At 47.1% G+C, this 27,466-nt stretch overlaps 1 protein-coding gene across 5 annotated transcripts in view; it reads right to left on the bottom strand.

The window, feature by feature from the left end:
• Positions 1-289: 289 nt before the first annotated feature.
• The window catches only part of jmjd1cb (jumonji domain containing 1Cb), a 385,858-nt gene continuing 358,681 nt past the window's right edge, over positions 290-27,466 (bottom strand). For 3 of the 5 annotated variants that reach the window (XM_085994973.1, XM_085994972.1, XM_085994977.1), the window contains 4 exons: positions 15,093-15,232; positions 14,337-14,510; positions 13,843-13,977; positions 290-1,184 (listed from right to left, as the gene is read on the bottom strand). In XM_085994973.1, the coding sequence (XP_085851099.1) occupies positions 1,092-1,184; positions 13,843-13,977; positions 14,337-14,510; positions 15,093-15,232 (542 nt within the window). In that variant the 3' untranslated portion in view covers positions 290-1,091. Of the gene's footprint in view, positions 1,185-12,658; positions 12,794-13,842; positions 13,978-14,336; positions 14,511-15,092; positions 15,233-27,466 lie in introns of those variants that run through there. The other 2 variants (XM_085994974.1, XM_085994975.1) reach the window with 2 other exon arrangements.

Here is a 27,466-nt window from a genome sequence, read left to right as displayed (position 1 = left end):
ATCCCATGATAAGCAAAATTGAAACCTGCAACAAGGATGTGGGACTGCAAACCTAATGTAATCCAAAATGTACAAAATACAAAGGCGTACTATAAATACAAAAGAAAATTACAAATATATGTAAGTATAATTATAAAAATGTTCTATATAAAAGGCATGCAACTGCTTAGGATATTTTCAACATTACTCAGTAATTGTAGAAGAATAATGTGAAGTATTTTCTTAAAACCCAGCATGATTGACAACAGTCTCAAATAAATTCATCAATACCCCACATAAAACATGTACATTCAGATATCTGATAAATCAATTTTATTGGAAAATGTAAAACCCCTTTCAATTTCATTGTACAAAGCAGGTAACACTTGTACTTAAACAAACTGAAGCAAGCTATATTTTAAAAAAATACATAATTGAATGTATATATTTATATGTATTTACATAGAATATTAACTTTCTTGGTACTAAGTCATTTTGCTTGCAAAAGTTCACCATAACAAATTTAACAAAACAAGACAACTTTTCTGAATAAATTACAGCTTTGTAAATGTTTAAATTTGACAATGAATACTTAATAAAAAGCTGATGTGTATAGTATCCCCATCCAGTCATTTTCTCTGTATTATAAGGAACTTCAGAAATGAGTCGTTATTTGGCAGTACTTTAAGATATGACATGGATAGCTGTGCGATTCAGCAATAAAAAAAAAATAGGCATAGCTGGTAGGTGCGTCTGCCTTCTCACAGTAACTGTCTCAATGTAGTGAAAAATATCCATTTTATCAAACTAAACTGTACAAATCACGTTTACATTAGATCTATAATACGGCATAAAATTCTGTAATATTTTGTCCAAAAATAAATACATTTGTCATTTTCAAAATGTACAATATAATACATGGAACAGCACAGTGCTATTTTCCTGCAGATTATTACAGGCAAAGTTTGTTTTTTTATAATTACACTAATTTTGATGCATTGGCCAATTATTACAGTATCCACAATGCCCAATACCATGGTTACAAATTTCCTTGGCACTGCAGATGTGTTTTTAAACAAGTGATCATGTAAAGTCACAAAAATATGAAAACATCAAGCGTTCTGTTGTGTATGTGACACCTTCTCTTCATGCATTCTCAGAGTCCCCACAGCATCTTTAATCGAATGGTAAATTATATTTTTTACCTGCAAAGAAATTGAGACATTAAAGAATTGATTATAGTAAACAATTTAAGTACACTTTACAAGTACTCTAAATAATGGTTATCATTTTAAAAAAGGGGTAGAAAATATGGCTGTTAGTATAGATTGGAATTTTACAGAATTTGGAGGCTTGTTATATTAGGATGATGATTATTACTAATGAAATATATTAATTAGGCCCAATTTAAATATATATAGAGTATTACAATCTAGCATTTCTCCTATAACAAAACCTGCACGTTTTATTTTTATGAAGAGCCCATAAATTAGTTGAACAGTACACCATAATAACTGTTTTTCAGTCTGTCATTCACCATAATTTAAGTCCATCTTCCACATATCACATTGTGAGTCAGCAAGGATCGTGTTTAACCCTACATCACAACCAAAAAAGGATAAGAGGGCAAGAAATATGACAGGGCAAGTTTAATTTAGGTTTTATTTTCTATAAAGTGATTATTTTTGTCGTTTACGATTAGTACAACAATAAAGCTACATTGGATATTAGAGTAGCTTCATTATTGTAATATTAGTGTGCATTTTAGCACAGTGTGTGAAGAGAAGACAAACAATTGTATGGCTCACAGTGATAGTTATTTCTCTGGACCTGCCAGCAGTTTAAGGGTTAAATGCATGTAACACATGGCATTATATTTTACTGTTTTGATGAAACCTGTTACAAGCATGGACATTGTAGTCTGCAGGGGTAAATGCTCTGGGCTGTGGTTAATGCCATTCCACCACTGACAATATTATTCCAGTCTCTCCACCAATAGAATCCCTACACACAGGTCCTTTAAGTGCCCTACACAAGAGCCAATGAAAGCTACCCAGCTGAGGCAGGAAATGGTGGGAAGCAGAAAGGATCAATCCATAACTGAAAACTGGAAGGGTTGATGTAGCATTTTACTACCAACAGATGGTGATATTGCATTGTGACCCAGTGGTGCAACACCTTATGTGGCTCCATTCCTGTCCCATTTTAAAACTTGTTAACATTTAACCCTGGCACTTAACTTCCAACAAGAATTTTGCTAGTTAAGAGCTAGACAATATATTCAACCGGACGGACGTATGGCAGGTAACATTCAATACAGGTAAACGCAAGGTCTTAACACACTGGAAGAAATAATGGGGGACATAGAGAAAAAGACTTGCATTTATATGTCACCTTTTACGACCTCAGGACATCCCAAAGCTTTACAGCCAATTAAAGTACTTTTGAAATGTAGTCACTGTTGTAATGCAGGAAACGCAGCAACCAATTTGCACACAGCAAGCTCCCACAAACAGCAATGTGATAATGACCAGATAATTTGTTTTACTGACGTTGGTTGAGGGATAAATATTGGCCAGGGCATCGACATATTAATGAATGGTGTTGAACTAGCTAGGGGAGAGGCTGGAAGAGATGTGGGAGTGATGTGCAGAGCAGCAATCAAAACAAGCAGTACGGAGTTATATTCCCAGATCAGCAGAGTACAATTCTGAGGCCATCCTGCTGAAAGTGTGTAGTGCTATGTCAGACTACACATTGAACTTTGTCTTCACTTCTGGTTAATGAGGCACAGGGGAAAGATCCAAACCCTGGAAGCTGTGCAGAGAAGGACAAGGCTAACCTCAAGTGTTGAAAGAAGGAAAGTTTAGAAAAACCTGGACTCCTTGGCCCCGAAAGGCGGCAAATGAGAGGGAACCTCAGAGCGAATACCTCACAACCATAAGATGACCAAGTGGAATTTAAAAAATAGGTAATCCTGTGCACGATTTCAGGTTAAATGTTAACTGCAGGACAAGGGGACAGTGGAACATCTAATAATGAGAACACCAAGCACCATGGAGCCCTATAGCGGCTCGGTGCACAGCACTGAATGTTCCACTCATGCTTTCTTCTGAAGAGGGGAGGGAAGGGAAAATGCTTTTCAGAAAATTCTAAGCAGCAACAATTACTAAAAGCAGCATTTTTTTTGATGAGGGATGAACATTTTCAATGCATTTTATGTTCCTACCTTTCTCCTTGTATAATCAGTGTTCGGAATCAGTGTTGGACTCATTTAGCCTATGTTTTTATGGCAAGAAAGTGGGGGCGGGGGCAGAGGATGAGGCAAAACAAAGTTCTGTGGGGCAAATCAGGCTGCTTTGTGGGGAAAATGTAATCCGTGCACGTGCTGATTCAGGACCGTGCAGCAGATGTAATTAAAGGTGATCGTGCTAACAAAAAAGACAGTGCATAATACATGAGGAGAGGGGGAGATGCGCAAGGAAAGAGAGTCAGAGAGTCATAGTCATACAGCACAGAAAGAGGCCCTTCGGCCCATTGTGTCCGCACCGGCCATCAAGCCCTGTCTATTCCAATCCCATTTTCCAGCACTTGGTCCGTAGCCTTGTATGCTATGGCGTTTCAAGTGCTCATCTAAATGCTTCTTGAATGTTGTGAGGGTTCCTGCCTCTACCACCCTTTCAAGCAGTGAGTTCCAGATTCCAACCACCCTCTGGGTGAAAAAGTTTTTCCTCAAATCCCCTCTAAACCTCCTGCCCCTTACCATGAAACTATGCCCCCTGGTTATTGACCCCTCTACAAAGGGGAAAAGCTCCTTTCTATCTACCCTATCTATGCCCCTCATAATTTTGTACACCTCAATCAGGTCCCCCCTCAGCCTTCTCTGCTCTGAGAAGCGCGCGAGGGGGAGAAGCGCGCGAGATATGCGCGAGGAGAGCGGGGGAGATGCGCGAGGAGAGCGGGGGAGATGCGCGAGGAGAGCGGGGGAGATGCGCGAGGAGAGCGGGGGAGATGCGCGAGGAGAGCGGGGGAGATGCGCGAGGAGAGCGGGGGAGATGCGCGAGGAGAGCGGGGGAGATGCGCGAGGAGAGCGGGGGAGATGCGCGAGGAGAGCGGGGGAGATGCGCGAGGAGAGCGGGGGAGATGCGCGAGGGGGGAGGAGGGAGATACACGAGGCCAAGGAGAACAGAAATGTAAACGTAAACATTAGATGAGAATCACATGCCAGTATAACTTCAGCAAACCACCACAAGGACTACAAGTAAGAGAGGAAATAGTAGCGGGTCTGAACATCATTTTCCAATCTTCTCTGGCAACAGGTGCGGTGCCGGAGGACTGCTAACATGATACCGTTGTTTAAAAAGGGAGAAAGGGATAGACTGAGTAATTACAGGTCAGTCAGCCTAACCTTGGTGGTGGGAAAATTGAATTATTGGAAAGAATTGAGGGACAGGATAAATCTTCATTTAGAGACACGGATTAATCAGGAACAGTCAGCATGGATTTGTTAAGGGAAGGTTGTGTCTGACTAACTTGATTGAATTAACGAAGAGGTAACAAGGAAGGTCAATGAGGGTAGTGGGTTTGATGTAGTCTATATAGATTTTAGCAAGGCTTTGATAAGGTCCCGCATGTCAGACTGGTCACGAAAGTAAAAGCCCATGGGATCCAAGGCAAAGTGGCAAGTTGGATCCAAAATTGGCTCAGAGGCAGGAAACAAAGGATAATGGTCGAAGGGTGTTTTTGTGACTGGAAGGCTGTTTCCAGTGGGGTTCCGCAGGGCTCAGTGCTGGGTCCTTTGTTTTTTGTGGTATAAATCAACGATTTGGACATGAATGTAGGAAGTATGATTAAGAAGTTTGCAGATGATACAAAAATTGGCCGTGTGGTTGATAATGAAGAAGAAAGCTGCAGACTGCAGGAAGATATCAATGGACTGGTCAGATGGGCAGAACACTTGCAAATGGAATTCAATCTGGAGAAGTGTGAGGTAATGCATTTGGGGAGGGCTAACAAGGCAAGGGAATACACTATAAATGGTAGGACACTGAGAAATGCAGAAGATCAGAGGGACCTTGGAGTGCATGTCCACAGATCCCTGAAAGTAGCAGGACAGGTAGATAAGGTGGCTAAGACGGCATATGGGATACTTGCCTTTATTAGTCGAGGCACAGAATATAAGAACTGGAAGGTTATGCTTGAACTGTACAAAACACTAGTTAAGCCACAGCTAGAATACTATGTGCAATTCTGGTCACATTACAGGAAGGATGTGATTGCAATAGAGGGGGTGCAGAGGAGATTTACAAGATTGTTGCCTGGGCTGGGAAATTTTAGCCATGAGGAAAGATTGGATAAGCTGGGGTTGTTTTCTTCGGAACAGAGGAGGCTAAGGGGAGACCTAATTGAGGTGTATAAAATTATGAGGGGCCTAGATAGAGTGGATAGAAAGGACCTATTTCCCTTAGCAGAAGGGTCAATAACCAGGGGGCATAGATTTAAAGTCGGAGGTTTAGAGGGGATTTGAGGAGAAATGTTTTCACCTAGAGGGTGATGGGGGTCTGGAACTCACTGCCTAAAAGGGTAGTAGAGGCAGAGACCCTCGTCACATTTAAAAAGTACGAGGATATGCACTTGAAGAGCCGTAACCTACAAGGCTATGGACTAAGTGCTGGGAAGTGGGATTAGGGTGGATAGCTTTTTGCTGGCTGGCACGGACAAGATGGGTCGAATGGCCTCCTTCGGCGCTGTAAATTTCTATGATTCTATTGTGGGGGACTACGGTCTCCCACGTAAAGAAATAGGCAACACAGCGAGCTACAAGAAATAGGTCTTTACTCCAACTCTCACAATACAGTACTGAATTCGTGAAGCCCGCGAACCTGTGATGACTCACAGATTGGTCACCTGCTGGGACCTAATTGGTTTTCCTTCTATCAGCAGCAGGCAAGTCTGAACGTGCCTTATTCCTCTCAGCTTGCAACTGTCTTGCGGGGGGAGGGGAATACAGCAGTTAAAAGGGGATTATACAGGTTTATCTACATACACACAGTGTTTCCCCAATGTGGCAACGCCACATACGCCCCCCCAGAATCCTCGTTAACTGTAAAAGTCAGTCTCTGCAGAGGTTTGACCAAGCGGCTGTAGTAGCCATCTGGCGTGTGAGGAGGGCTGTCTGGGAGGTCGGCCGGTTGGTTCGTCGGCTGGTCTGCCGGTGGGCTGGTGGGGCGGCGGCCGGAAAGTAAGGTTCTGGCGTGTCTTGGTCCTCTTGTGGGGCCGCCGCCAACACGGGAGGTCTGCCCCGCCGTGGGGGAAGAGCCGGCCGAAACGGGAAGCTGAGGTCCAGGTGCGCCGGTTTGAGGCGGTCTACTGAAATAAGGTCCGGCTTCCCGCCGACATCGATAAGAAAAGCTTTGTCCCCCATCTCCAATACTGGGAAGGGGCCGGTGTATGGTGCCTGCAGTGGGCCTCTGTGCGTCCCGGCGCACGAAGGTGAACTCCGCATGTCGTAAGTCTCGAAGCATGTAGGACGGCTGCGGGCCGTGTTGCGAAGTGGGCACTGGGCGGAATTGCTGGGCCGCGTCCTGGTGCAGGGAAAGCTGTCTGGCGGCCGACCACGGCTCCGTTGTCAGGGGGAGGAAGTCGCCTGGTACTCTGAGCGGTTGGCCGTAAACCATCTCGGCCGCAGAGGCGCGGAGGTCCTCTTTGGGCGCGGTACGCAATCCCAGGAGAACCCAGGGTAGTTTGTTAATCCAGCTGGTGTCGACCAGGCTGGCGCGGAGGGAGGCTTTCAAAGAACGATGAAAGCGCTCGCAGAGCCCGTTGGCCTGCGGGTGGTAGGCTGTTGTCCTGTGCAACTTGGTGCCGAGTCGGCGATGATGGCATTCCACAAGTGGGAGGTGAACTGGGGGCCTCTGTCCGAGGATATGTCGGTCGGCACGCCGAACCGGGCCACCCATGTCGAGACGAATGCTCGCGCGACGTCGGTTGTGGTGGTGGAGGCGAGGGGAACCACCTCAGGCCATCTGGTGGTGCGGTCGACGATCGTGAGCAGGTGTGTAAAACCGTGCGACGGCGGCAAGGGGCCTACCAGATCGACGTGGACGTGGTCGAAACGCCTCTCGGGCACCGGGAAACACTCCAATGGCGCCTTGGTGTGCTGCTGGACCTTAGCGCGCTGACACGGCACGCATGTGTTGGTCCAGTCTCTCACATCCTTGTGGAGTCCAGGCCAGACGAACTTGACGGACATAAGTTTCTGAGACGCACGCATCCCTGGATGTGAGAGGCCGTGGATGATGTCGAAAACTCGCTTGCGCCAGGCGGATGGAACGACCGGCCTAGGCGAGGGGACTGAGACGTCGCACAGGAGGGTTGTGCCGGCTGCGTGGAAGTGGATGTGGGCCAGGGTGAGGCTGGTAGTTGACGTCCTGAGGGCCTGGATCTCCGCGTCGGTAGCCTGGTCTCTCGCCATGCTGGTGTAGTCGACGCCCAGGTGCACTGCGTGGAGCGAGGGTCTTGAGAGGCAGTCAGCCACCAAATTGACCTTGCCGGTGACGTGGCGGATGTCCGTGGTGAACTCCGAGATGAAGTTGAGTTGGCGCTGTTGGCGCGCGGACCAGGGTTCGGTTACTTTGGCCATGGCGAAAGTGAGCGGCTTGTGGGCCACGAATGCGGTGAACGGCCGGCTTTCCAGAAGGAAACGGAAGTGCCGGATTGCCAGGAACAGGAGCTCTCTGTCGAACGTGCTGTAAGCCTGCTCGTTCTTGCGCAGCTGTCGGCTGAAAAATGCCAGTGGCTGCCATGCGCCTTCGACCCACTGTTGCTGGACGGCGTAATCCGAGGCGTCCGTGGTGAGGGCGGTCTTGGCGCCCGGGATGGGGTGGGCCAGTAGTGTGGCGTTGGCCAAGGCGCTTTTGGTCTGGTGGAAGGCTGTCGCCATCTCGCTGGACCAGGTGAGTTGCTCTTTGCCCGTTTTGCCCCTGGTGGCTTCGTAGAGGGGGCGCATGAGTGCGGCGGCCTTGGGCACGAACCGGTGATAGAAATTGACCATCCCCAAAAATTCCTGCAGCGCCTTAACCGAGGTGGACTGGGGAAAGTCCGCCACCGCCTGCACCTTGGAAGGTAGGGGAATGGCTCCCCTTGGCGAGATTCTGTGGCCGAGAAAGTCAATTTGGGCTGCTCCGAACTGGCATTTGGCTGGGTTGACGATTAGCCCGTGTTGGCTGAGGCGCTGGAAAAGGGAGCGCAATTGCGCGATGTGCTCGGCCTTGCTGGTACTGGCCACGAGGATATCGTCCAGATAGACGAACAGGAAGCTCAGGTCCCGTAGGACGGAGTCCATGAGCCGTTGGAAGGCCTGTGCGGCATTCTTAAGCCCGAAGGGCATGCGCAGGAACTCGAACAGTCCGAAGGGGGTGATGACCGCCGTCTTCTGGACATTTGCGTGGTGGACGGGGACCTGATGGTAGCCGCGAATCAGGTCGACCTTGGAAAAGACGGACTTTCCTGCTAGGTGTGCCGAGAAGTCTTGGATGTGCGGAATGGGGTATCTATCGGGTGTGGTGGCGTCGTTGAGCCGTCTGTAGTCGCCGCAGGGGCGCCAGCCACCGCCCGGCTTGGGCACAATGTGGAGGGGGGGGACGACCAAGGGCTGTTCGAGCGGCGGATGATGCCCAGTTTTTCCATCGTGGCGAATTCTTCCTTGGCCACCGCCATCTTGGCTGGGTCCAGGCGTCTGGCTTGAGCGAACACTGGTGGTCCCGTAGTGGCGATGTGGTGCTCGACCCCATGCTTGGCTGCCGCGGCTGAGAAGGTCGGTTGTGTGAGCCTCGGGAAATCTGCGAGTAGGCGGGCGTAGTCGTCACGCGCCAGGGCGGAGCAGGACCCGACGAGGGCCGGGCTGTTGCTCTGCTGGCAGGCCAGTGAAGCGAAAGTTGCTGCGTCGACCAGGAGTCCGTGGGCACAAAGAAAATCGGCGCCCAGCAAAGGATGTGCCACCGAGGCCGTCACGAAATCCCACGTAAATCGCTGGCCGTTGAAACAAACCTCGGCCCGTCGCTTTCCAAAAGTAGCGATGGCTGCACCATTTGCCGCCACGAGGGGTGGGTCGCTGCGGCCTGCCTGGATGTCGAGCTGGGAGGCAGGAATTATGCTGCATTGGGCTCCGGTGTCGCAAAGGAATCTGCGCCCTGAAAGAGAGTCGGTTATGTACAGCAGTTTACCTGCGGTGCCGATGGCCATCGTGGCGGTGGGGGTGCGGGCGAGCGGGCCTAGGCGGCGGCGGCGCGGGGCTGGTGCGTTGGGCCGGGCGACCATCTTGGTTTGATCGAAAGAGCAGGGTGCTCTGCAGCGTTGGGCCTTGTGGCCGAAACGCGCGTGGTAGTAGCATAGTTCTGCGGCCTGGCGTGGCGGCGCGCGCTCGGTGGTGTCGGGGAGCCTCCCGGCTGCACAGCCGAGTTGGGTGACGGCGAAAACTTTGTCCGCGGCGGCTGCCAGTTGTACGCAGTCCGTGATCGGGGACCCCGCGAGGGCAGTCTGTACCTGCTGAGGAAGCAGGCTGAGGAAAAGGGCCCGAAACAAAAAGCACTGCGGTTCAGAGCCCAGGAGCGCAAGCATCCGGCTCATCAACTGGGTCGGGGTAGAATCGCCGAGGCCTGGTAGTGAGAGAAGCCTGCGGGCCCTCTCCTCCTTGGACAGGCCGTAAGCCTGCAGCAAGCGGCCCTTAATGGTTGAGTACTTGCAGTTCCCCAGCAGGTCGAGAACTTTGGCGGCGGTAGAGCTTGCTAGTGCTGAGACTACGTGGAGGTACCTTTCTTCATTGTCTTGAACCCTGCGAAGGGTGAATTGGGCCTCCGAGTGCGCGAACCAAGCTGGTGCTTGGTGTTCCCAGAAGGTGGGGAGCTTCAAGGACGCGGCGCCGGCCGACATCAAGCTGCTGCTGGTTGCCATCAGGTCGTTGCTGGCCTCTGTAGGGCTGTGTGAGTCGGGGGCTTCGGCCGCCGACATTCGGGGTCACCAATGTGGGGGACTACGGTCTCCCGCGTAAAGAAATAGGCAACACAGCGAGCTACAAGAAATAGGTCTTTACTCCAACTCTCAATACAGTACTGAATTCGTGAAGCCCGCGAACCTGTGATGACTCACGGATTGGTCACCTGCTGGGACCTGATTGGTTTTCCTTCTATCAGCAGCAGGCAAGTCTGAACGTGCCTTATTCCTCTCAGCTTGCAACTGTCTTGCGGGGGGAGGGGAATACAGCAGTTAAAAGGGGATTATACAGGTTTATTTACATACACACAGTGTTTCCCCAATGTGGCAACGCCACACTATGACTTCCAGTTTAAGAGAACAAAGAGGAAGAATCAGAACAGTGAGAATGCAGCAAAGAAGTTCTGAAGCATTTCATTTATTATCTTCATATCTTAGGACTGGGAGGGTATCCAAATGATGGTCATGTGTAAAACATCAATACATCATCAGAAATAATTAAAAATATTTCTGTAAACCAGTAATATCCAATACGTTACCCGCATGTGGCTAATTGCATTTTTGATTAGCAAATATAAAAAGTGAATAATCAACAACATCGTTAGGCTTGTGATCTCAATACTCATATTTGCACGGTGTATGCATGTGAACTTTAACCTTTTTGTGTGCTTCATGGTAAAATGCTAAGAGGAAAAGCAAAGTGTACGAGTGTTTTTTGATCGTTGTGAGTGCTTCACTTCCTTGGTCACTGAATGGTGGCAGATGTTTATAAAGTAATTATGCAGATAATTTAGGGATCAAAAAGGAGATCTTCTTGTGGAGGCAGAGGGCATGACTGAGGTACTAAATGAGTACTTTGCATCTGTCTTCACGAGAGTAGACGATGATGCCAATGGAGCAGTAAGGGAGGAGACAGTAGCGGTGTTGGATAGGATAAAAATAAAGAGGAGGTACTTAAAAGGTTGGCAGTCCTCAAAGTAGAAAAATCACAGGGTCCGTCCGGATGGGATGCATCCTAGGATGCCAAGGGAAATAAGGATGGGAATTGCGGTGGCTCTGGGGCCACATTCTTCCAATCCTCCTTGGATACAGGGGTGGTTCCACAGAACTGGAGGATGCATATGTTACACCCCTGTTTAAAAAAGGGGAGAGGGATAAACCCAACAACTAGAGGCCAGTCAGCCTAATGTCGGTGGTGGAGAAACTTTTAGAGACAATATCCGGGACAAAATTAACTGGCATTTAGAAAAGTATGGGCGAATTAATGAAAGTCAGCATGGATTTATTAAGGCAAATCATGTTTAACTAACTTGATTGAGTTCTTGGATGAAGCAACGGAGAGGGTTGTTAAGGGTAGTGCGGTTGATGTTGTGTATATGGACTTTCAAAAGGCATTTGACAAAGTACATCATAATAGGCTTGTTAACAAAATTAAAGCCCATGGGATTAAAGGGACAGTGGCAGAATGGATACAAATTTGGCTAAGGGACAGAAAGCAGAGAGAAGTGGTGAACGGTTGTTTTTCAGACTTGGGGGGGGGGGGGGGGAGGGAAGAAGAGTATACAGTGGTGTTCCAGTGGTCGGTATTAGAACCACTGCTCTTTTTGATATACATTAATGACTTGCATAATTCCAAAGTTTGCAGATGATTCGAAACTAGGAAATGTAATAAACAATAAGGCAGATAGTAACAGACTTCAGGAGGACACCGGCAGACTGGTGAAATGGGAAGACACATGACAGATGAAATTTAACAGAGAGAAGTATGAAGTGAGACATTTTGGCAGGAAGAATAAGGAGGCAATATAAACTAAATGGTACAATTTTAAAGGGGGTGCAGGAACAGAGATATGTACACAAATCCTTGAAGGTGACAGGACAAGCTGAGAAGGCTGTTAAAAAAGCAAATGGGATCCTTGGCTTTATTAATAGAGGAATAGAGTACAAAAGCAAGGAAGTTATACGAAACCTTCATAAAACACTGGTTAGGCCTAAACTGTAATGTGTTCAATTCTGGGCACCACATTTTAGGAAGGATGCCAAGGCCTTGGAGAAGGTGTAGAAGAGATTTACTAGAATGGTACCAAGGATGAGGGACTTCAGTTATATGGAGGGACTGGAGAAGCTGGGGTTGTTCTCCTCAGAGCAGAGAAGTGAAGAGGAGATTTGATGGAGGTGTTAAAAATCAGGAACGGTTTTGATAGAATAAAAAATAAACTGTTTCCAGTGGCAGAAGAGTCGGTAACCAGATGACACAAATATAAGGAGATTGGCAAAGAACCAGAGGCGACATGTGAAAACATTTTATTTTTTAAACAGTGAGTTGTGATCTGGAATGCACTGCTTGAAAGGGTGGTGGAAGCAGATTCAATAGTAACATTCAAAAGAGAATTGGACAAATACTTGTAGGGAAAAAACTTATAGGGATATGGAGAAAGAGCAGGGGAGCAGAATTAATTGGATAACTCTACCAAAGAGCCAGCACAGGCGCGATGGGCCGAATGGCCTCCTTCTGTGCGGCATCATTCTATGATTCTAAGATGTGAAGTGCATTTACCTGCACGTGTTAAAGGCGTTTTCTACTAAAATTAGTGCATGTGGCTAAAACGGTGTCACTGTAGCCACAATTCTATTGGACAAAGCTGTATATATATATATATATAAAAAATCTAACGTACAACTCCAGCGATGAGAATGACAAATATGTATTTTTATTGGGGAGGGGGGGGAGGAAACAGAGGAACTTTCCTGCTCTGCGTCCCAGACGCCAAGGTTCAGCTTGGTGCAGCCATTAAGCCATTGCTCATACATCCTTATAATGTAACTGAAGTAACAAAAAAATGGTGGTTATTAAATGTGAAAGTGTAAACTAGCAATCCAATAAGAAATGTAACAACAATTTTATATTCCCAGATCTGAAGTCCAATTAACACTTCCTCTTGAAAAAAAGATATTTCTATCAATCCTCAATTGGAACTGACCAGCTAATGACATAGCTGCCAGTTTGGGCCTGCAACAGGTGGTGAGAGAACCAACACGAGGGGAAAACCCTACTTGACCTCGTCCTCACCAATCTACCTGTCGCAGATGCATCTGTCCATGACAATATTGGTAGCAGTGACCACCGCACAGTCATTGTGGAGACGAAGTCCCATCTTCACACTGAGGACACCCTGCATCGTGTTTGTGTGGCACTACCACCGTGCTAAATGGGATAGGTTCAGAACAGATCTAGCAGCTCAAAACTGGGCATCCATGAGGCACTGTGGGCCATCAGCAGCAGAATTGTATTCCACCACAATCTGTAACCTCATGGCCCGGCATATCCCTCACTTTATCATTAACATCAAGCCAGGAGACCAACCCTGGTTCATAAGAACATAAGAAATAAGGAGGCCATGCAGCCCCTCGAGTCTGCTCCACCATTCAATAAGATCATGGCTGATCATCGACCTCAACTCCACTTTCCCGCCTGATCTCCATATCCCTTGATTCCAAAAATCTATCTATCTCAGCCTTGAATATACTCAAAGACTCAGCATTCACAACCCTCTGAGTGAAGAAATTCTTCCTCATCTCAGTCGTAAATGGCCTATCCCTTATCCTGAGACTTTGCCCCATAGTTCTAGATTCTCCAGCCAGGGAAAACAACCTCTCAGCATCTACCCTGTCAATCCCCTTCAGAATCTTGTATGTTTCAATGAGATCACCTCTCATTCTTCTAAACTTCAGAGAGTATAGGCCAATTCTACAAGCTCACCACCACCTTCTTAAGGGCAATTAGGGATGGGCAATAAATGCTGGCCTTGCCAGCGACGCCCAGATCCCATGAACGAATTTTTAAAAACTGGTTTGAATCAGGAAAGTCCATACCTGTAGTTTATCCTCATAGTTTATCTCATGTTTTGACTGGTGTCTCAGCTCCTGTGTTAGATGGAAAGACTGCACTGCGTGCTCTGGTGACACAAAGTCTTCAGAGACCTGAATGCAACTGTAAATACTCTGCATCTGCAAAGCATAAAACCAAACACTGTTCGATGAACCCGACATACATAATTAAATTATGCACAAGTATGACTTGGCAACACAAACTTTAATAAAAACACGATTAATGCAATGTTACTGCTTTTTAAAAGTAATATGTCACACAAGGAGTACAGAGATGTTCATTGTGCCCCCATTTTGGACACAGCCGATTGATATTAAAATACTGAATGAAGATGTACATTGTCACAGTCTGTGTGAAAAGCGTGCCTGAGGTTTGCTAATGGATTTGCTGTGTTTTGAGTTCTATCCTCAAAATGAGGAGACACGTAGAAACGAAGATGTGAACCTAAGATGTATTGGCAGAGACTGCCCTGAATTACCTGACGCAGTGCCCCTGCTGGTATTAAGAATGCATCACCCAAGAACTGGAAGATGGACCAGCTGTGTATTCCACATTCTTCATAGAGCCTCCGGCGCAGTTTCTTGTTCAGGTAACAGATCTGATCACGGACTGGATCATGTTCAATTGATTCCTGACCCAGTTCCTCATTAACCTTTTGATGGGACATAACAGAGAAATAAATTTTCTATTATCCATGTGTTACACTCAGCCTGTCAAATACATCTCTAATAAGTAATAAAAGGGATTCTTGTCCTAGGCAGGCCCTGATTTCATAGGAAACTATTCTTACTTTGACACTGTTGGGTAACACAGAAGTAAAATGAATACAACTTCTCCCAGGGAATATAAACATTTAGTTGGGTATGAAATGTGGCACTGACGGGGTCATTATAGCAAGTCATCTTGTTTTAATAAAATTCCCTTTAGACTGAAAGGCTTGAAAACTGTCAAACAATGCAGTTACAGTCAGGGAACAGTTAAATTCTTTAATATCATGATAACGCGATTCTAGTTTGTGGTTCATTATTTCAATAGAAATGGAAAGGAACCAACGTAAATTTCTTCTGTCTACAAAACCACAATACATAACCCATTTCCAAAACCATCCAACATTGCTGACATTTTGGTGCCATACTACAATAGCATAATGGTTGCATTTAAATTATATTCTTCCACTACAGATAACTGCACCTTCCCTGAAGTTGTGTGTGTGATAAATGTATAACCTGCTCACCTTCTGCAGAAACTCCCTTATTTTGTTTGTATCTTTGGCTGAAAAAATGTGCCACAAAGCACCTGGTGTCTCATTACTGTCCTTCAATCTTTTCTTTGTGTTTTCATCGATTTCTTCTTCCTCAATTTTCTTCAAGATAGCTAGAAAAACATGAAATGGATGTTTTTGCTAATATTCCATAGCACAAGCTGAACGATTTTATATTGAGTGTATAAAATGTTTCCAATGATCTAAAAAAGATACTTTACCTAGCACATGTATAGTTGTTCTCATTCTTCAATCTAAATACGTCTCTACAATAGATTATCCCAAAGTCAACAAATTCCACCAAGGATGTGGGAAAACATTTCTTCAGAGAACAAGTATGCAAATTCAAACAGTGATGTAAAATTCCCTGATCTTGTGGGTGATTTTATTTTATTAGTGAGTTTTCTCCTGCTGCTGTGATAACATAACGTACTGTTAAAGGAAGATGGTATGGAGGGAGTCCTTTCAGTAAAAAAATTCTTTACCGCCATCAAAGTATTAAAAAGTGAGTTACAAGTCTCCTACCTTGAAGGAGATGTCAATGCTTTTTACTATTTAAGTTCTCCCCTGAGACCCGCCACTTTGGTTTTCTCTTGCACCACAAAGTCACTCTGATAATCTAGGTTACAGGATGAGTCTGGGAGTGGCTCAATAGGGTAATAGAGAAATTGGTATTCGGGAATTGGCCTAGATTCCAGTCTAGAAGTAGGTAGCAGTGCTGTTGCATACTTGGCTTGATGGGCAGGGATCAGTTGCTAATAATGCTCCACAGGTCATAAAAAAGTAGGCTCTAAAACCATCTTCTGCCATTTCAAAAACCATCAAGTTAATCAGCCATTAAGTTGACAAGAATGCAGGAAAGAACGATGAAATAGTGACAACTGGACTAATGTGGACTACGGCATGGAACAGTTCATGATGATCATCATTACCACCTCTTCTAAGTGGCTAATAACTGCATGCGGAACCACACAAAGAGTGAAATCTTCGGACTAATGCAGTGCCCAAGGTAGTCATCACTGATGGGCATTCCCTCTGATTCCAAAATAATTAGGTCAGTCATGCCCAAATTCTCATGCACAATATTAAAGTTCAGGTGAAAGCAGAAAGTGGGTCAACAGAATCAGACTATTCATTGACATCGACATTCAAGAGTATTGTAATTCTAAGATAATTCCTTCAATGCAGCGAGAACTACCTAGGATGATGTCTACCAGAAGGAGCGCTCACTGATTTAACATTCTGTTGACCCTGCCATCAGTTTATCTTGCTGATGAAAGGAGTCATTTTGGCATGCTCTCTCCACTGTCTGCCCCCTGCCCTTCACCTATATGCTTGTCTTGCCTTGGTTTGGAAGATAAAGACCTGCGTTAGTTCTCACGATACATGCTCCTCCTGGTTAAAAGATAAAGTTTGCCATAAGAGGAAGTTTAGTTGGATGAGTTATAAAACTACTTATTGCTTCTATGACCCCTCCTTGATGATCCCCAATTTACAGAGAAAGAAAGAAATTGCATTCATTGAACACCTTTATCGAGCCCTTAGACATCCAAAGCAATTCACAGCCAATTAATTATTTTTGAAATACCGTCACTGTTAGACACAAAGCTGGTTTATTCTAGGACCAGCTTGGAAAGTAACACAGAATTCAAGTAGTATATCATATACCCGCCCCCTGTCAGAATGCTGGTTCTGGCCATGAGTGACTGGGAAACCATTGTAGAGATGGGTTAAATTTTAAAACAAGAATTAATATAAATCACAAAGCCTTTTGGAAGTATGCTAAATTCTCAACTACAAGCCCAAGACAAATGTAATGCTGCGAGAGAAATATGTCTCATTCATACAAAGAGCACAAAGTCACAGCTGTTACTATGTGAGGAAAATAGTGAGATCCAAGGGGCTACATTTTCCAACCATTATGAATGGGCAGAATATTCAGCCCAATAAGGCACACAATGGAAGGGAAATCACGTGCTGGGATAATACAGCATGTATTCACAGGGGTAATCACAGGGAGTGGCGTGGAATTAGTTTTCAAACCCAAATCAAGTGAACCTACGAAAAGGCTCAATTGTACTGCAAAGTCACCATCTCGAGCAGCTCCCCACGCCAGCAGAATTATGTGATACCAGATTTGGGGCTGTGGTCTTTATTACATTATGCTATTAATGTTATTACAAGTTTCATGGTAACAATTGGATGAAACAAGAAAAAAAACCTTTATTCTTTACATCCAAGTTAAAATAGTACAGGTAGACTATCCTTTATCCGAAAACCTCGGGACCAGCCGTGTTTCGGTTTTCGGAAAATTTCGGATTTCAGAAGGTATTTTATAAAACTGGGAAATTTGTCGGGGGTGGGGGTCGGCGGGGGGTCGTGCGCACGACTTACGCTGAACGAAAACACTTTCGGTTTTCAGAGGATTTCGGTTTTCGGAAGTGCGGATAAAGGATACACTATCCCTTATCCGAAAGGGTGGGGGTCGGCGGGGGGGGGAGAAAAGAATATCGGACAGGCCGCTGTATTGTTGGGTTCACTCTCCCGGTATACCTCCTTCACAACTGCCCGGCTCGGCCTGCAATCTCCTACCCAGGAGGGAACTCAGTGACCCTCTGCCCTGCTCAGCGTAAGTCGTGCGCCACTCTGGTCATGTCGTGCGCATGACTTACGCTGAACGAAAAAACCTTCGGTTTTTAGAGGGTTTCGGTTTTCGGAAGTTCGGATAAAGGATAGTCTACCTGTAATATATATGCAAATTTCTCTATGGCCCTAGATTTCCTGGAAATCAAAAAACAATCATGCAATCTGCATTGTAAATTTTATATATTAAGGACAAATTTTCCTTCAATAGCCCACCTCATGGACCATAATTACTGTTTTTTTGTTTCAAACAGGTAACTCACCTCAACTCAATCTAATATGAAACCAGCTATCAATCAAGAGTAGAAAAGTTAAAGAAAGAAATATTTATTCAATTGATTGTGGGGCCTTGGCTGCCATGTTTACCTACATTGCACAGAGACTGCACTTCAAAAGAGTAGTACTTAGTTGGCTATGAAGCACTTTGAACATCCTGAGGGCATGAAAGGCACTATACAAATGCAACTTCTTTCTTTAATTTAGTCAGCAATTTTTCTAAAATGTGTTTTACTGGTCTCTCAGTTAATGTTAAGAAGCAGTTCTCAATGTATTCGGGTCATTACACACAATGGATGGACAATATTTGATAGTTGTGGTAAACCACTGTTTGTATTCCACTGTGTACATGCCTGGACATGCCTCGGCTGACTCCTCCCACAAGTCCTCGTATAAAGGTGACTGCTCCCCAGCCCTTTGTATTTCTGGACCGGTCGACCACTCGAGGCAGACCTTCATTCTTTTGTTAATAAAAGCCTTTAGTTACTCTCTTAACTCTCAGTCTTTTATGAGTAATTGATAGCGCATCAATAGTCTGGGCCACAGATGTCACCAATGGTGTTCCTTGTTTAGCTGTTTCAGAGGCATGTTTAAGATTAGTGGAGGAAGGGAACATGAACAGTTTGTTATACAAACTTGGGAGTTCAAACGTTTACTTACTCGGTTGATCTAGTAATATTTAGTGTTTATAATCATCACTCCAGAGACTTGAGCACAAAATCTAGGCTGACACCTCAGTGCAGTGCTGAGGGAGTGTGGTAAACCACTGTTTGTATTCCTGTTTGTCCTGTTTGTATTCCACTGTGTACATGCCTGGACATGCCTCGGCTGACTCCTCCCACAGGTCCTAGTATAAAGGTGACTGCTCCCCAGCCCTTGTATCCTGGGCCTGTCGACCACTCGAGGCAGACCTCCATTCTGTTGTTAATAAAAGCCTTTAGTTACTCTTCTAACTCTCGGTCTTTTATGAGTAATTGATAGCGCATCAATTTTATTAACAACATTTTTATAATGGAGAAGATCCTCACACCAGCATGCCTGGACTTAGATCATCGGGAGGCGGACTCATCCACCAAGTTTACTCACTGGCTTAAGTGTTTCGAAAAATTCCTGACCGCCTCCGAAGCAATCAAATCGGACGAGGACAAACTGGATGTCCTGACCTCCAAAGTGAACCACCGAGTGTACTCGGTCATCCAAGACGCGAACTCGTACGCGGACGCTATCAAGCTCCTCAAGGACCAGTACACGCGCCCAGTGAACGAAGTGTACGCCAGGCACCTTCTGGGGAGTCGTAAACAACAACCTGGGGAATCGACCGTGGAATACCTTCAGGCACTGTCTGTGCTTGGCCGGGCCTGTGGTTGTAAGGATGTAAAGGCCGCCGTGTACACAGAGGAACTTATCCGGGACGCTTTTGTAGCGGGCCACAGATCCAATTACACCCGACAGCGACTGTTGGAGCAGAGTAACCTCGACCTCAACAAGGCCTCTGAACTCGCACTATCGTTGGATGCAGCCTACCAGGGCATGGATGCCTACTCCTCTGCACCGTGGACGCCGCGGGGAATGACAGCCTGGGACACGGTAGGACCGCCTCATAGCGCCGTGCCACCCCAGCCACACCCCAACAACGGCCCAACTACCGCAGCAGTGTCCCAAGGCCAGACAGCAGTGCCCCAAGGCCAGAAATGCTACTTCTGTGGCCAGGCAAAACACCCCAGAGCGCGCTGCCCGGCGAAAAACGCGATCTGCTCGGGCTGCGGGAAGAAGGGACACTACGCTAGCGTCTGCAGGGCCAAAGCCACCCCGAACCCCAGCAGCGCCGCGTGTGGGCCATGCGGGCCGCCATCTTGGACCTCCCCGGCCATGTGCGAATCACCGGTACAGCAGCCATTTTGGACGCCTCCAGCCACATGGGGATCATGGACGCCGCCATCTTGGACGACAGCCGGGACGCAGCAGGCCCCCGACACCGCCTCATCTGATACCCGCAGCGACACACCGACCCCTACGCTGGCATCCGTTACACTGGACCAAGCGAGACCGCACCAACTGGCCAGTTCCACAATGGACATTAAGGTAAATGGTCACGATACAATCTGCCTTTTTGACTCTGGGAGCACGGAGAGCTTCATCCACCCCGACACGGTGCGGCGTTGCTCTCTCCCAGTCCTGCCTGCACAACAGCGGATTTCTATGGCCTCCGAGTCCCAGTCGGCGGACATCGGCGGCTACTGCGTGGTGACACTCGTAGTAGACGGGACCGTGTACGATCATTTTAAACTTCTGGTCCTGCCTGACCTCTGCGCTGCCGTCCTGCTGGGGTTAGATTTTCAGTGCCACCTTAAAAGTGTTACGATGGCGTACGGTGGACCCCTACCCCCACTCACAGTCCGCAGCCAGCAGCTTCCAAATTGCCCGCCGCGCACCAGGTGCAACCTCTCCACACTCAGAGTCACCCCCCCACCACTGTTTGCTAACCTCACCCCCGACTGTAAGCCCATCGCCACAAAGAGCAGGCGATACAGTGCCGGGGACAGGGTTTTCATTAAAACCGAAGTGGAGCGGCTCCTGAAAGAAGGGATTATTGAGGGCAGCACCAGCCCCTGGCGAGCCCAGGTTGTGGTCGTTAAGACCGGCGAGAAGCAGCGCCTGGTCATCGACTACAGCCAGACAATAAATCGCTACACCCTGCTGGACGCCTACCCACTCCCCCGTATAGCTGATATGGTCAACCAGATCGCGCAGTACCGCGTCTTCTCGACCATTGACCTGAAATCAGCGTACCACCAGCTCCCCATCCGCCCTGAGGACCGCCAGTACACTGCCTTTGAGGCAAACGGCCGCCTCCATCACTTCCTTAGGGTTCCCTTTGGCGTCACCAACAGGGTCTCCGTCTTCCAAAGGGAGATGGACCGGATGGTAGATCAAAATGCGTTGCAGGCCACTTTCCCATATCTGGACAATGTGACCATCTGCGGCCGTGACTTGCAGAACCATGACGCAAACCTCGAAAAATTCCTCCGCACCGCCCAACTCCTAAACCTGACATATAACAAGGAGAAGTGCATATTCCGCACAAACCGCCTCGCCATCCTTGGCTGTGTTGTGGAACACGGAGTCATCGGCCCCGACCCCGACCGGATGCGTCCCCTTATGGAACTTCCACTGCCCCACTGCCTCAAGGCCCTGAAGAGGTGCCTAGGGTTTTTCTCCTATTACGCCCAGTGGGTCCCCTACTATGCGGACAAGGCCCGTCCGCTGATCAAGTCCACCTCTTTTCCCTTGACGGCAGAGGCCCGCTTAGCCTTCCACCGTATCAAGGAGGACATTGCCAAAGCCACCATGCACGCAGTGGACGAATCCATCCCCTTCCAGGTGGAAAGCGACGCGTCCGACTTTGCCCTGGCCGCTACCCTCAATCAGGCGGGGAGACCCGTGGCCTTCTTTTCACGAACCCTCCAAGGCCCGGAGACTAGACACTCCGCTGTTGAGAAGGAGGCTGTGCGTCATTGGAGGCACTACCTGGCCGGAAAACGATTTACCCTGCTCACTGACTAGCGTTCAGTTGCTTTTATGTTTAACAACAAGCAGAGGGGCAAAATCAAAAATGACAAGATCTTGAGGTGGAGAATCGAACTTTCCACCTACAACTACGAGATCTTGTACCGGCCCGGGAAGCTAAATGAACCCCCGGATGCGCTATCGCGTGGCACCTGCGCCAGCGCGCAGATCGATAGACTACGGGTCCTCCACAATGACCTCTGCCACCCGGGGGTCACCAGGTTCTTCCACCTCAAGGCCCGCAACCTGCCTTACTCTATTGAGGAGGTCAGGACCATGACCAGGAACTGCCAAGTCTGCGCTGAGTGCAAACCGCACTTTTATAGACCAGACAGGGCCCACCTGATAAAAGCCACTCGCCCCTTCGAGCGCCTGAGCGTTGATTTTAAAGGGCCTCTCCCCTCCTCCGACCGCAATGTGTACTTCCTCAATATTATTGATGAGTACTCCCGTTTCCCGTTCGCCTTCCCCTGCCCGGACATGACCAGTGCCACGGTCATTAAATGTCTGAACAACCTCTTCACCCTGTTCGGCTTCCCCAGCTATATCCATAGCGACCGGGGCTCATCGTTTATGAGCGACGAACTCCGTCAGTACCTGCTAACTAGGGGTATTGCCACAAGCAGGACCACCAGTTACAACCCCCGGGGGAATGGACAGGTGGAAAGAGAAAATGCGACAGTTTGGAAGGCCGTCCTGCTAGCCTTAAAGTCTAGGGGCCTTCCAACCTCCCGCTGGCAGGATGTGCTCCCCGATGCGCTCCACTCTATTCGGTCACTGCTCTGCACTGCCACTAACGCCACCCCTCATGAGAAAATGTTTGTCTTCCCAAGGAAGTCCACATCGGGGACATCGCTACCGCCATGGCTGACGTCCCCAGGGCCGGTCCTACTGAGAAGACACGTGAGGACCCATAAAACGGACCCCCTGGTCGAGAGGGTCGACCTCCTCCACGCCAACCCCCAGTATGCTTACATCGCATACCCGGACGGGCGGGAGGACACAGTCTCCATAAGAGACCTTGCACCCTCGGGGACCGCAGTAACCCACTACCCACTACCACCCCCCCCCCACGATCCGATATCCAGCCCCAGCAGACGGCAGGCCTGGGCCCCGCGACCCGCTCGACATCTACGAGGACGACACGCCTGTGCCACAGCCTACGCTGGACTCGACGCTGGAAGCTTCACTACCCCTGCCGTCGCCACGCCGATCACAGCGGCAGACAAGACCTCCGGAGAGACTCCAATACACTAACTTTTAATACACTTCACCCCGCCGGACTCAATTTTAAACAAGGGGTGAATGTGGTAAACCACTGTTTGTATTCCTGTTTGTCCTGTTTGTATTCCACTGTGTACATGCCTGGACATGCCTCGGCTGACTCCTCCCACAGGTCCTAGTATAAAGGTGACTGCTCCCCAGCCCTTGTATCCTGGGCCTGTCGACCACTCGAGGCAGACCTCCATTCTGTTGTTAATAAAAGCCTTCAGTTACTCTTCTAACTCTCGGTCTTTTATGAGTAATTGATAGCGCATCAGGGAGTGCTGCAGTTTTTCGGATGAGACGTTAAAACGAGGCCCCGTCTTCCCTCTCAAGTGGATGTAAAAGATCCCATGGCACTATTTCAAAGAGGAGCAGGGGAGTTCTCCCTGGGGTCCTGGCTAATATTTATCCCTTAACCAACTAAAAGTGATGATCAGATCATTATCACATTGCTGTTTGTGGGACGTCTTTCATAGAATCTTAGAAATTTACAGCACAGAAGGCAGCCATTCGGCCCATCGTGTTTCCTACATTACAACAGTGACTATAGTTCAACAAGGACTTTGTTGGCTGTAAAGCACTTTGGGACATCCTGAGGTCATGAATGGTGCTATATAAATAGGTTCTTTATTTAAACAATGCAATAATTGATGACAATAGTGCTACTTTTAAACCTCTCTCCCTTTGGAAAAAAGTGTCCAGCTTTGTGTTTTCCCCAGTGTCACAACCACAAAGTGGAATTTGCTGTGGGTAACCACAAGTGTGAACCACATATATCCTAAAGCTCTGTGGTACAGCATGTTGAAACATCAATTTATCTGTAGCTTTCTGTGGACTACACATGTCTGTGGACACTTCCTGTCAACTTTTTCCATTATAAATTCCTATGTCTACATTTATAATGGACATATAAAAAAGTCAGAACGTACATCTCAAAAATGTGGACTGAATCACATCTGCACACAACAGTCCAATTGTCCTATCACCATGTTTCACTTGAAGATTACATTTGGCCTTGATTTCCATAGTACAACGCTACAGGGGATCGAATAGTTGTCCGTTTTAATGTGCACAACTTTTAAATGAAACATGAAACCATTGTCTACTGCTACACAGGAATGTACTGCTGATTTTCTTCATCTGGTGAGTTACCAATAGAAAGGAAACGGAAACTGCCAAAGGCACAATTTGCTTGGTGCTGAATTTGCTTATTACTGAAGTACACCTCTTGGCGGAAAATCAATACCGCCAGATGGATTCTCCCTCCAGGTTCTGCAAGTTTATCCTGTGCCTAACTGAAGGTCCTAGGTTCAACTCCTAGTCTGTGCTGGGCTAATTGCAGGTGGGATAAAAGCCGAACACGGCGGGGGCAGTAAACTGGCCATAGCATATCGGCCACCGGTTATACACCTGCCTGATTTTCCTTTCCATTGAAGTCAGTGGAAAGGAACAATGGGTGGGTAGTATAATAAGTGGCTGACCTGTTAACGCCAGTTTACTGCCCCTGCTGAAAGGTAAAATTACCCCCAGCACCTGTGAGCTAGGGAAGGGAAAATCAAGTAGGGTTTGGAAACTCATCGAAGGTTCTTGTCCTGATTGCTATTCTGCAACACCTGCTGAAAGTACATGTGCTGGGTGAGGACAGGATCAGGCTTGTATTCAAAGCTGTCAAGGCTCACATTCATTGTCCAGAAATGGATAATGGTCAGCTGAGCGTGTGCTGGAGGGAAAGTGGAACAATATTCCAGAAAGGAATATTCCAAAATATTAAAAGTCTTCAGGAGAGGAGGGAAGAAAATTGGTGATTTAAAAAAATGTCTGCAGGCTTCCTGACCAGCCCTCCAGCCACTGGCTTTGGGGGAGTGTGGGGGGGGGGGGGGGGGGGGGCGGTCGTCAAATATGGGAACAAACAGTTAGCTTTTTCAATTTTATCCTTCTACTCAAAATATCCTACTCTCCTACAAAATTTCATATTATTTACTAACTTAGATGTTCTACTTTTAATACCTTCACTATCTTCAGTAACCCAAGAGCTGGGACATTAGTCACAAGCCTGGGGAGTCACTTTCTCGAGAGCCAAGATATACAACACTCACCACCTTGCTCTTTCCCATCAACCCTGGGACCTGGGACAATATAGAATTGCTCTACCAACTGCCAATTTTGGAAAGCACCGAAATTGTTGGGAAAACTGTTGTCTGTGGCCCAGGACATGAACTATGGCAGTGGCTCGACCGCGAGTCCAGAGACATTGGTGCAGTTGTTCAGCAAGTTACAGGTGGTAAACAAATAGGGAGAGACTTTCCTCTTTGGCCACAATGGCACCGTTTTGAAAAGTGTTTCCCCCCACTCCCCTAGTTTCCGCTCACTCATTTGCATATCGCCAAAGGCAAAATCTGCCATGAACCAGCGCAAATCGGGAAGCGTTTTAAAACTTATTTTAAAAATTTTGCTTTAAAAAAATTTCCCTCACATTTAAAAGTGGTAACTTAGTGAAGTTTGATTGTAACTGCTGAAAATGGGTTTGTCAAAAAAATAAGCATTTTTAATCAGTTTCAATCCACCACCTGAGTAACCCGATTTTAAATTACTGAAATTCACTTAAAAAGTGAAACTATTTTCTAGTTTTATTGGGATTCATTAGTCAGTTTCTTAGCAAATTAAAACAAAACTCACATTTAAAAATGTACCTTTGTGTCCTTGCGCCCAGAAGAACCAGTTTAATTTTTAAAGTCTCCCTGAAGGCCTGCAAATGAGCGCAATTAGCGCAAACTTCCAATGGTGATTAATTCAACATGGGGGGGCATGTCCAGTTTTGTGGGCGGGGTTGGCGTCCAGCGCGACGTTTTTAAAACTAGCGCAAAAATCGCGGAAATTTGAGTTGCAGCAAACAAATTGCGTTTAAAATTCTGATTTTTTTTGCGCGCCAACTACAGCTGAAATGCACCAAAAAAACCATGCCACCGAGTGGAAACGCCAGGCCATGGCACTTAAAAAGTGAGATTACCATTCCTCTGGCATACATGGAAATGGCTCTGGAGAAGCTTCCTGGATTTGCAGTTTGAACCTGAGCTGCTGTGCGATAGTCCAGGGGTGGGGATGCCTCTAGTGGAGTGATCCTGTGTTGGGAGTGCTGTGGTGTCTGGCTGGAAATCTCCTCTGGCTGAGAGCAGGGGTATTCCAATTTTGCCTAGTTTCTACCTGAAGTCATTACTAGCTTGTTATGGTATAGTGGGGATATTCTCTTGTCTATGTCATGCAGGAAGGACCTAATGGCCTCGGGATGCCGAAAGGTGTGGAGTCTTCTTTCAGGATTTGAAGCTTGGCGGGTTACAGAATCTTATATTCAATGCCCTTGCTTCAGAAGGTTGTTCTGGTGCAAAAAAAGTTAAATTTGGTGGGCGTGCAGTTGCCATACGAGGGCTTTAATAATTTATTTTTCGTGGAAATTGCTGGCGCTCACTATGAAGCCACAAGGCAAGGGTCTTGTGGGCTCTGTCCAGAGTGAGATCAAGAAAGTGTCGAGCTCCAGGATGGATTCTGCGATGGTGGCTATGGACCAGTTCGGACACATTGCATGGGTCTCAGTTACACATTTGGTGAAGGGGAATTGGCCTGTTTTTCTCTGCCACCTCAGAAGTGTTCAAGATGTGTATATTGCTGTAAGGGGCTCAGTTGCCAAGATATTGCTCCTTCTTTCTGTTCAGTAATTGGGTTCTGCAGTCTGATCTCCTTAGGCTCCTTCAGCATTACCAAATGGTGCTCGGTTTGGAAGTTTTCAGCAGGGAAGTTGTGGATTTCCACAATCACTGCATTGATAAGGTGTCATCTTGGCGAGTACATTTGTGTAACTGAGTGGGTCTTGTCTGAGATCTGCCTCAGGTTGCAAGGTCATGGTGTTACTCCTTAAGATGCTGCCAGTGCGGCATAGTTTCCAGGTGGTCTCTATGGGAGGTGGTGCTGCAGTTGGTGTTCATCCTTGCAAACTACCGCCCCATCTCCAACCTCCCTTTTAACCTCCTCCAGCCCTACAGCCCTCCAAGATCTCTGCGATCCTCCAATTCTGGCTGCTTGCACATGCCTGATTTCCATCCCTCCACCATTAGCGACAGTGCCTTCAGCTGCCTAGGCCCGAAGCAGTACTGTTCTCCCCAATTCTCCAGTGGTCAATTTAGTGGAAAAATAGAGTACGCCTTAGCTAGCATAGCAGCGGATCGGGAGCAGCGCAGCCAATGTCTGATACATATCCAAGGTACTAGGGCCAGACACAGAACGGTTGAAGAGGTCATTTAACAGAGATGCATTCAGGAGCAATGGCCCAATCTGAAAACGTGGGATGGGTCACAGTGTGTATGGACAGAATGTCCGGGTCGGATTTAATTTCACTGATCAGTTTGTACTGAAACCATAGCATAGAACAAACATATAAATTGTCATTAAGGAGTGACCGAAATGGATAGGGTTATCTCCGGAACTACATTCAGTCCCGAACCTTATTTTATTACTGGCTGCAATCCATGCTTAGCACATAAGCTCAATAAATAATCTAAAAATATCAGTAGGGGGAAAATTAGTACATGCCTGGCTGTCAAAAT

The sequence above is a fragment of the Somniosus microcephalus genome, chromosome 8 (genome assembly GCF_052327205.1).
Source record: "Somniosus microcephalus isolate GS21.2 chromosome 8, FLI_Smic_1.0, whole genome shotgun sequence".
Taxonomy (NCBI): Eukaryota; Metazoa; Chordata; class Chondrichthyes; order Squaliformes; family Somniosidae; genus Somniosus; species Somniosus microcephalus.
Note: the sequence above shows the minus strand (reverse complement) of the source record. Positions and strands in the feature narration are given on the sequence as shown.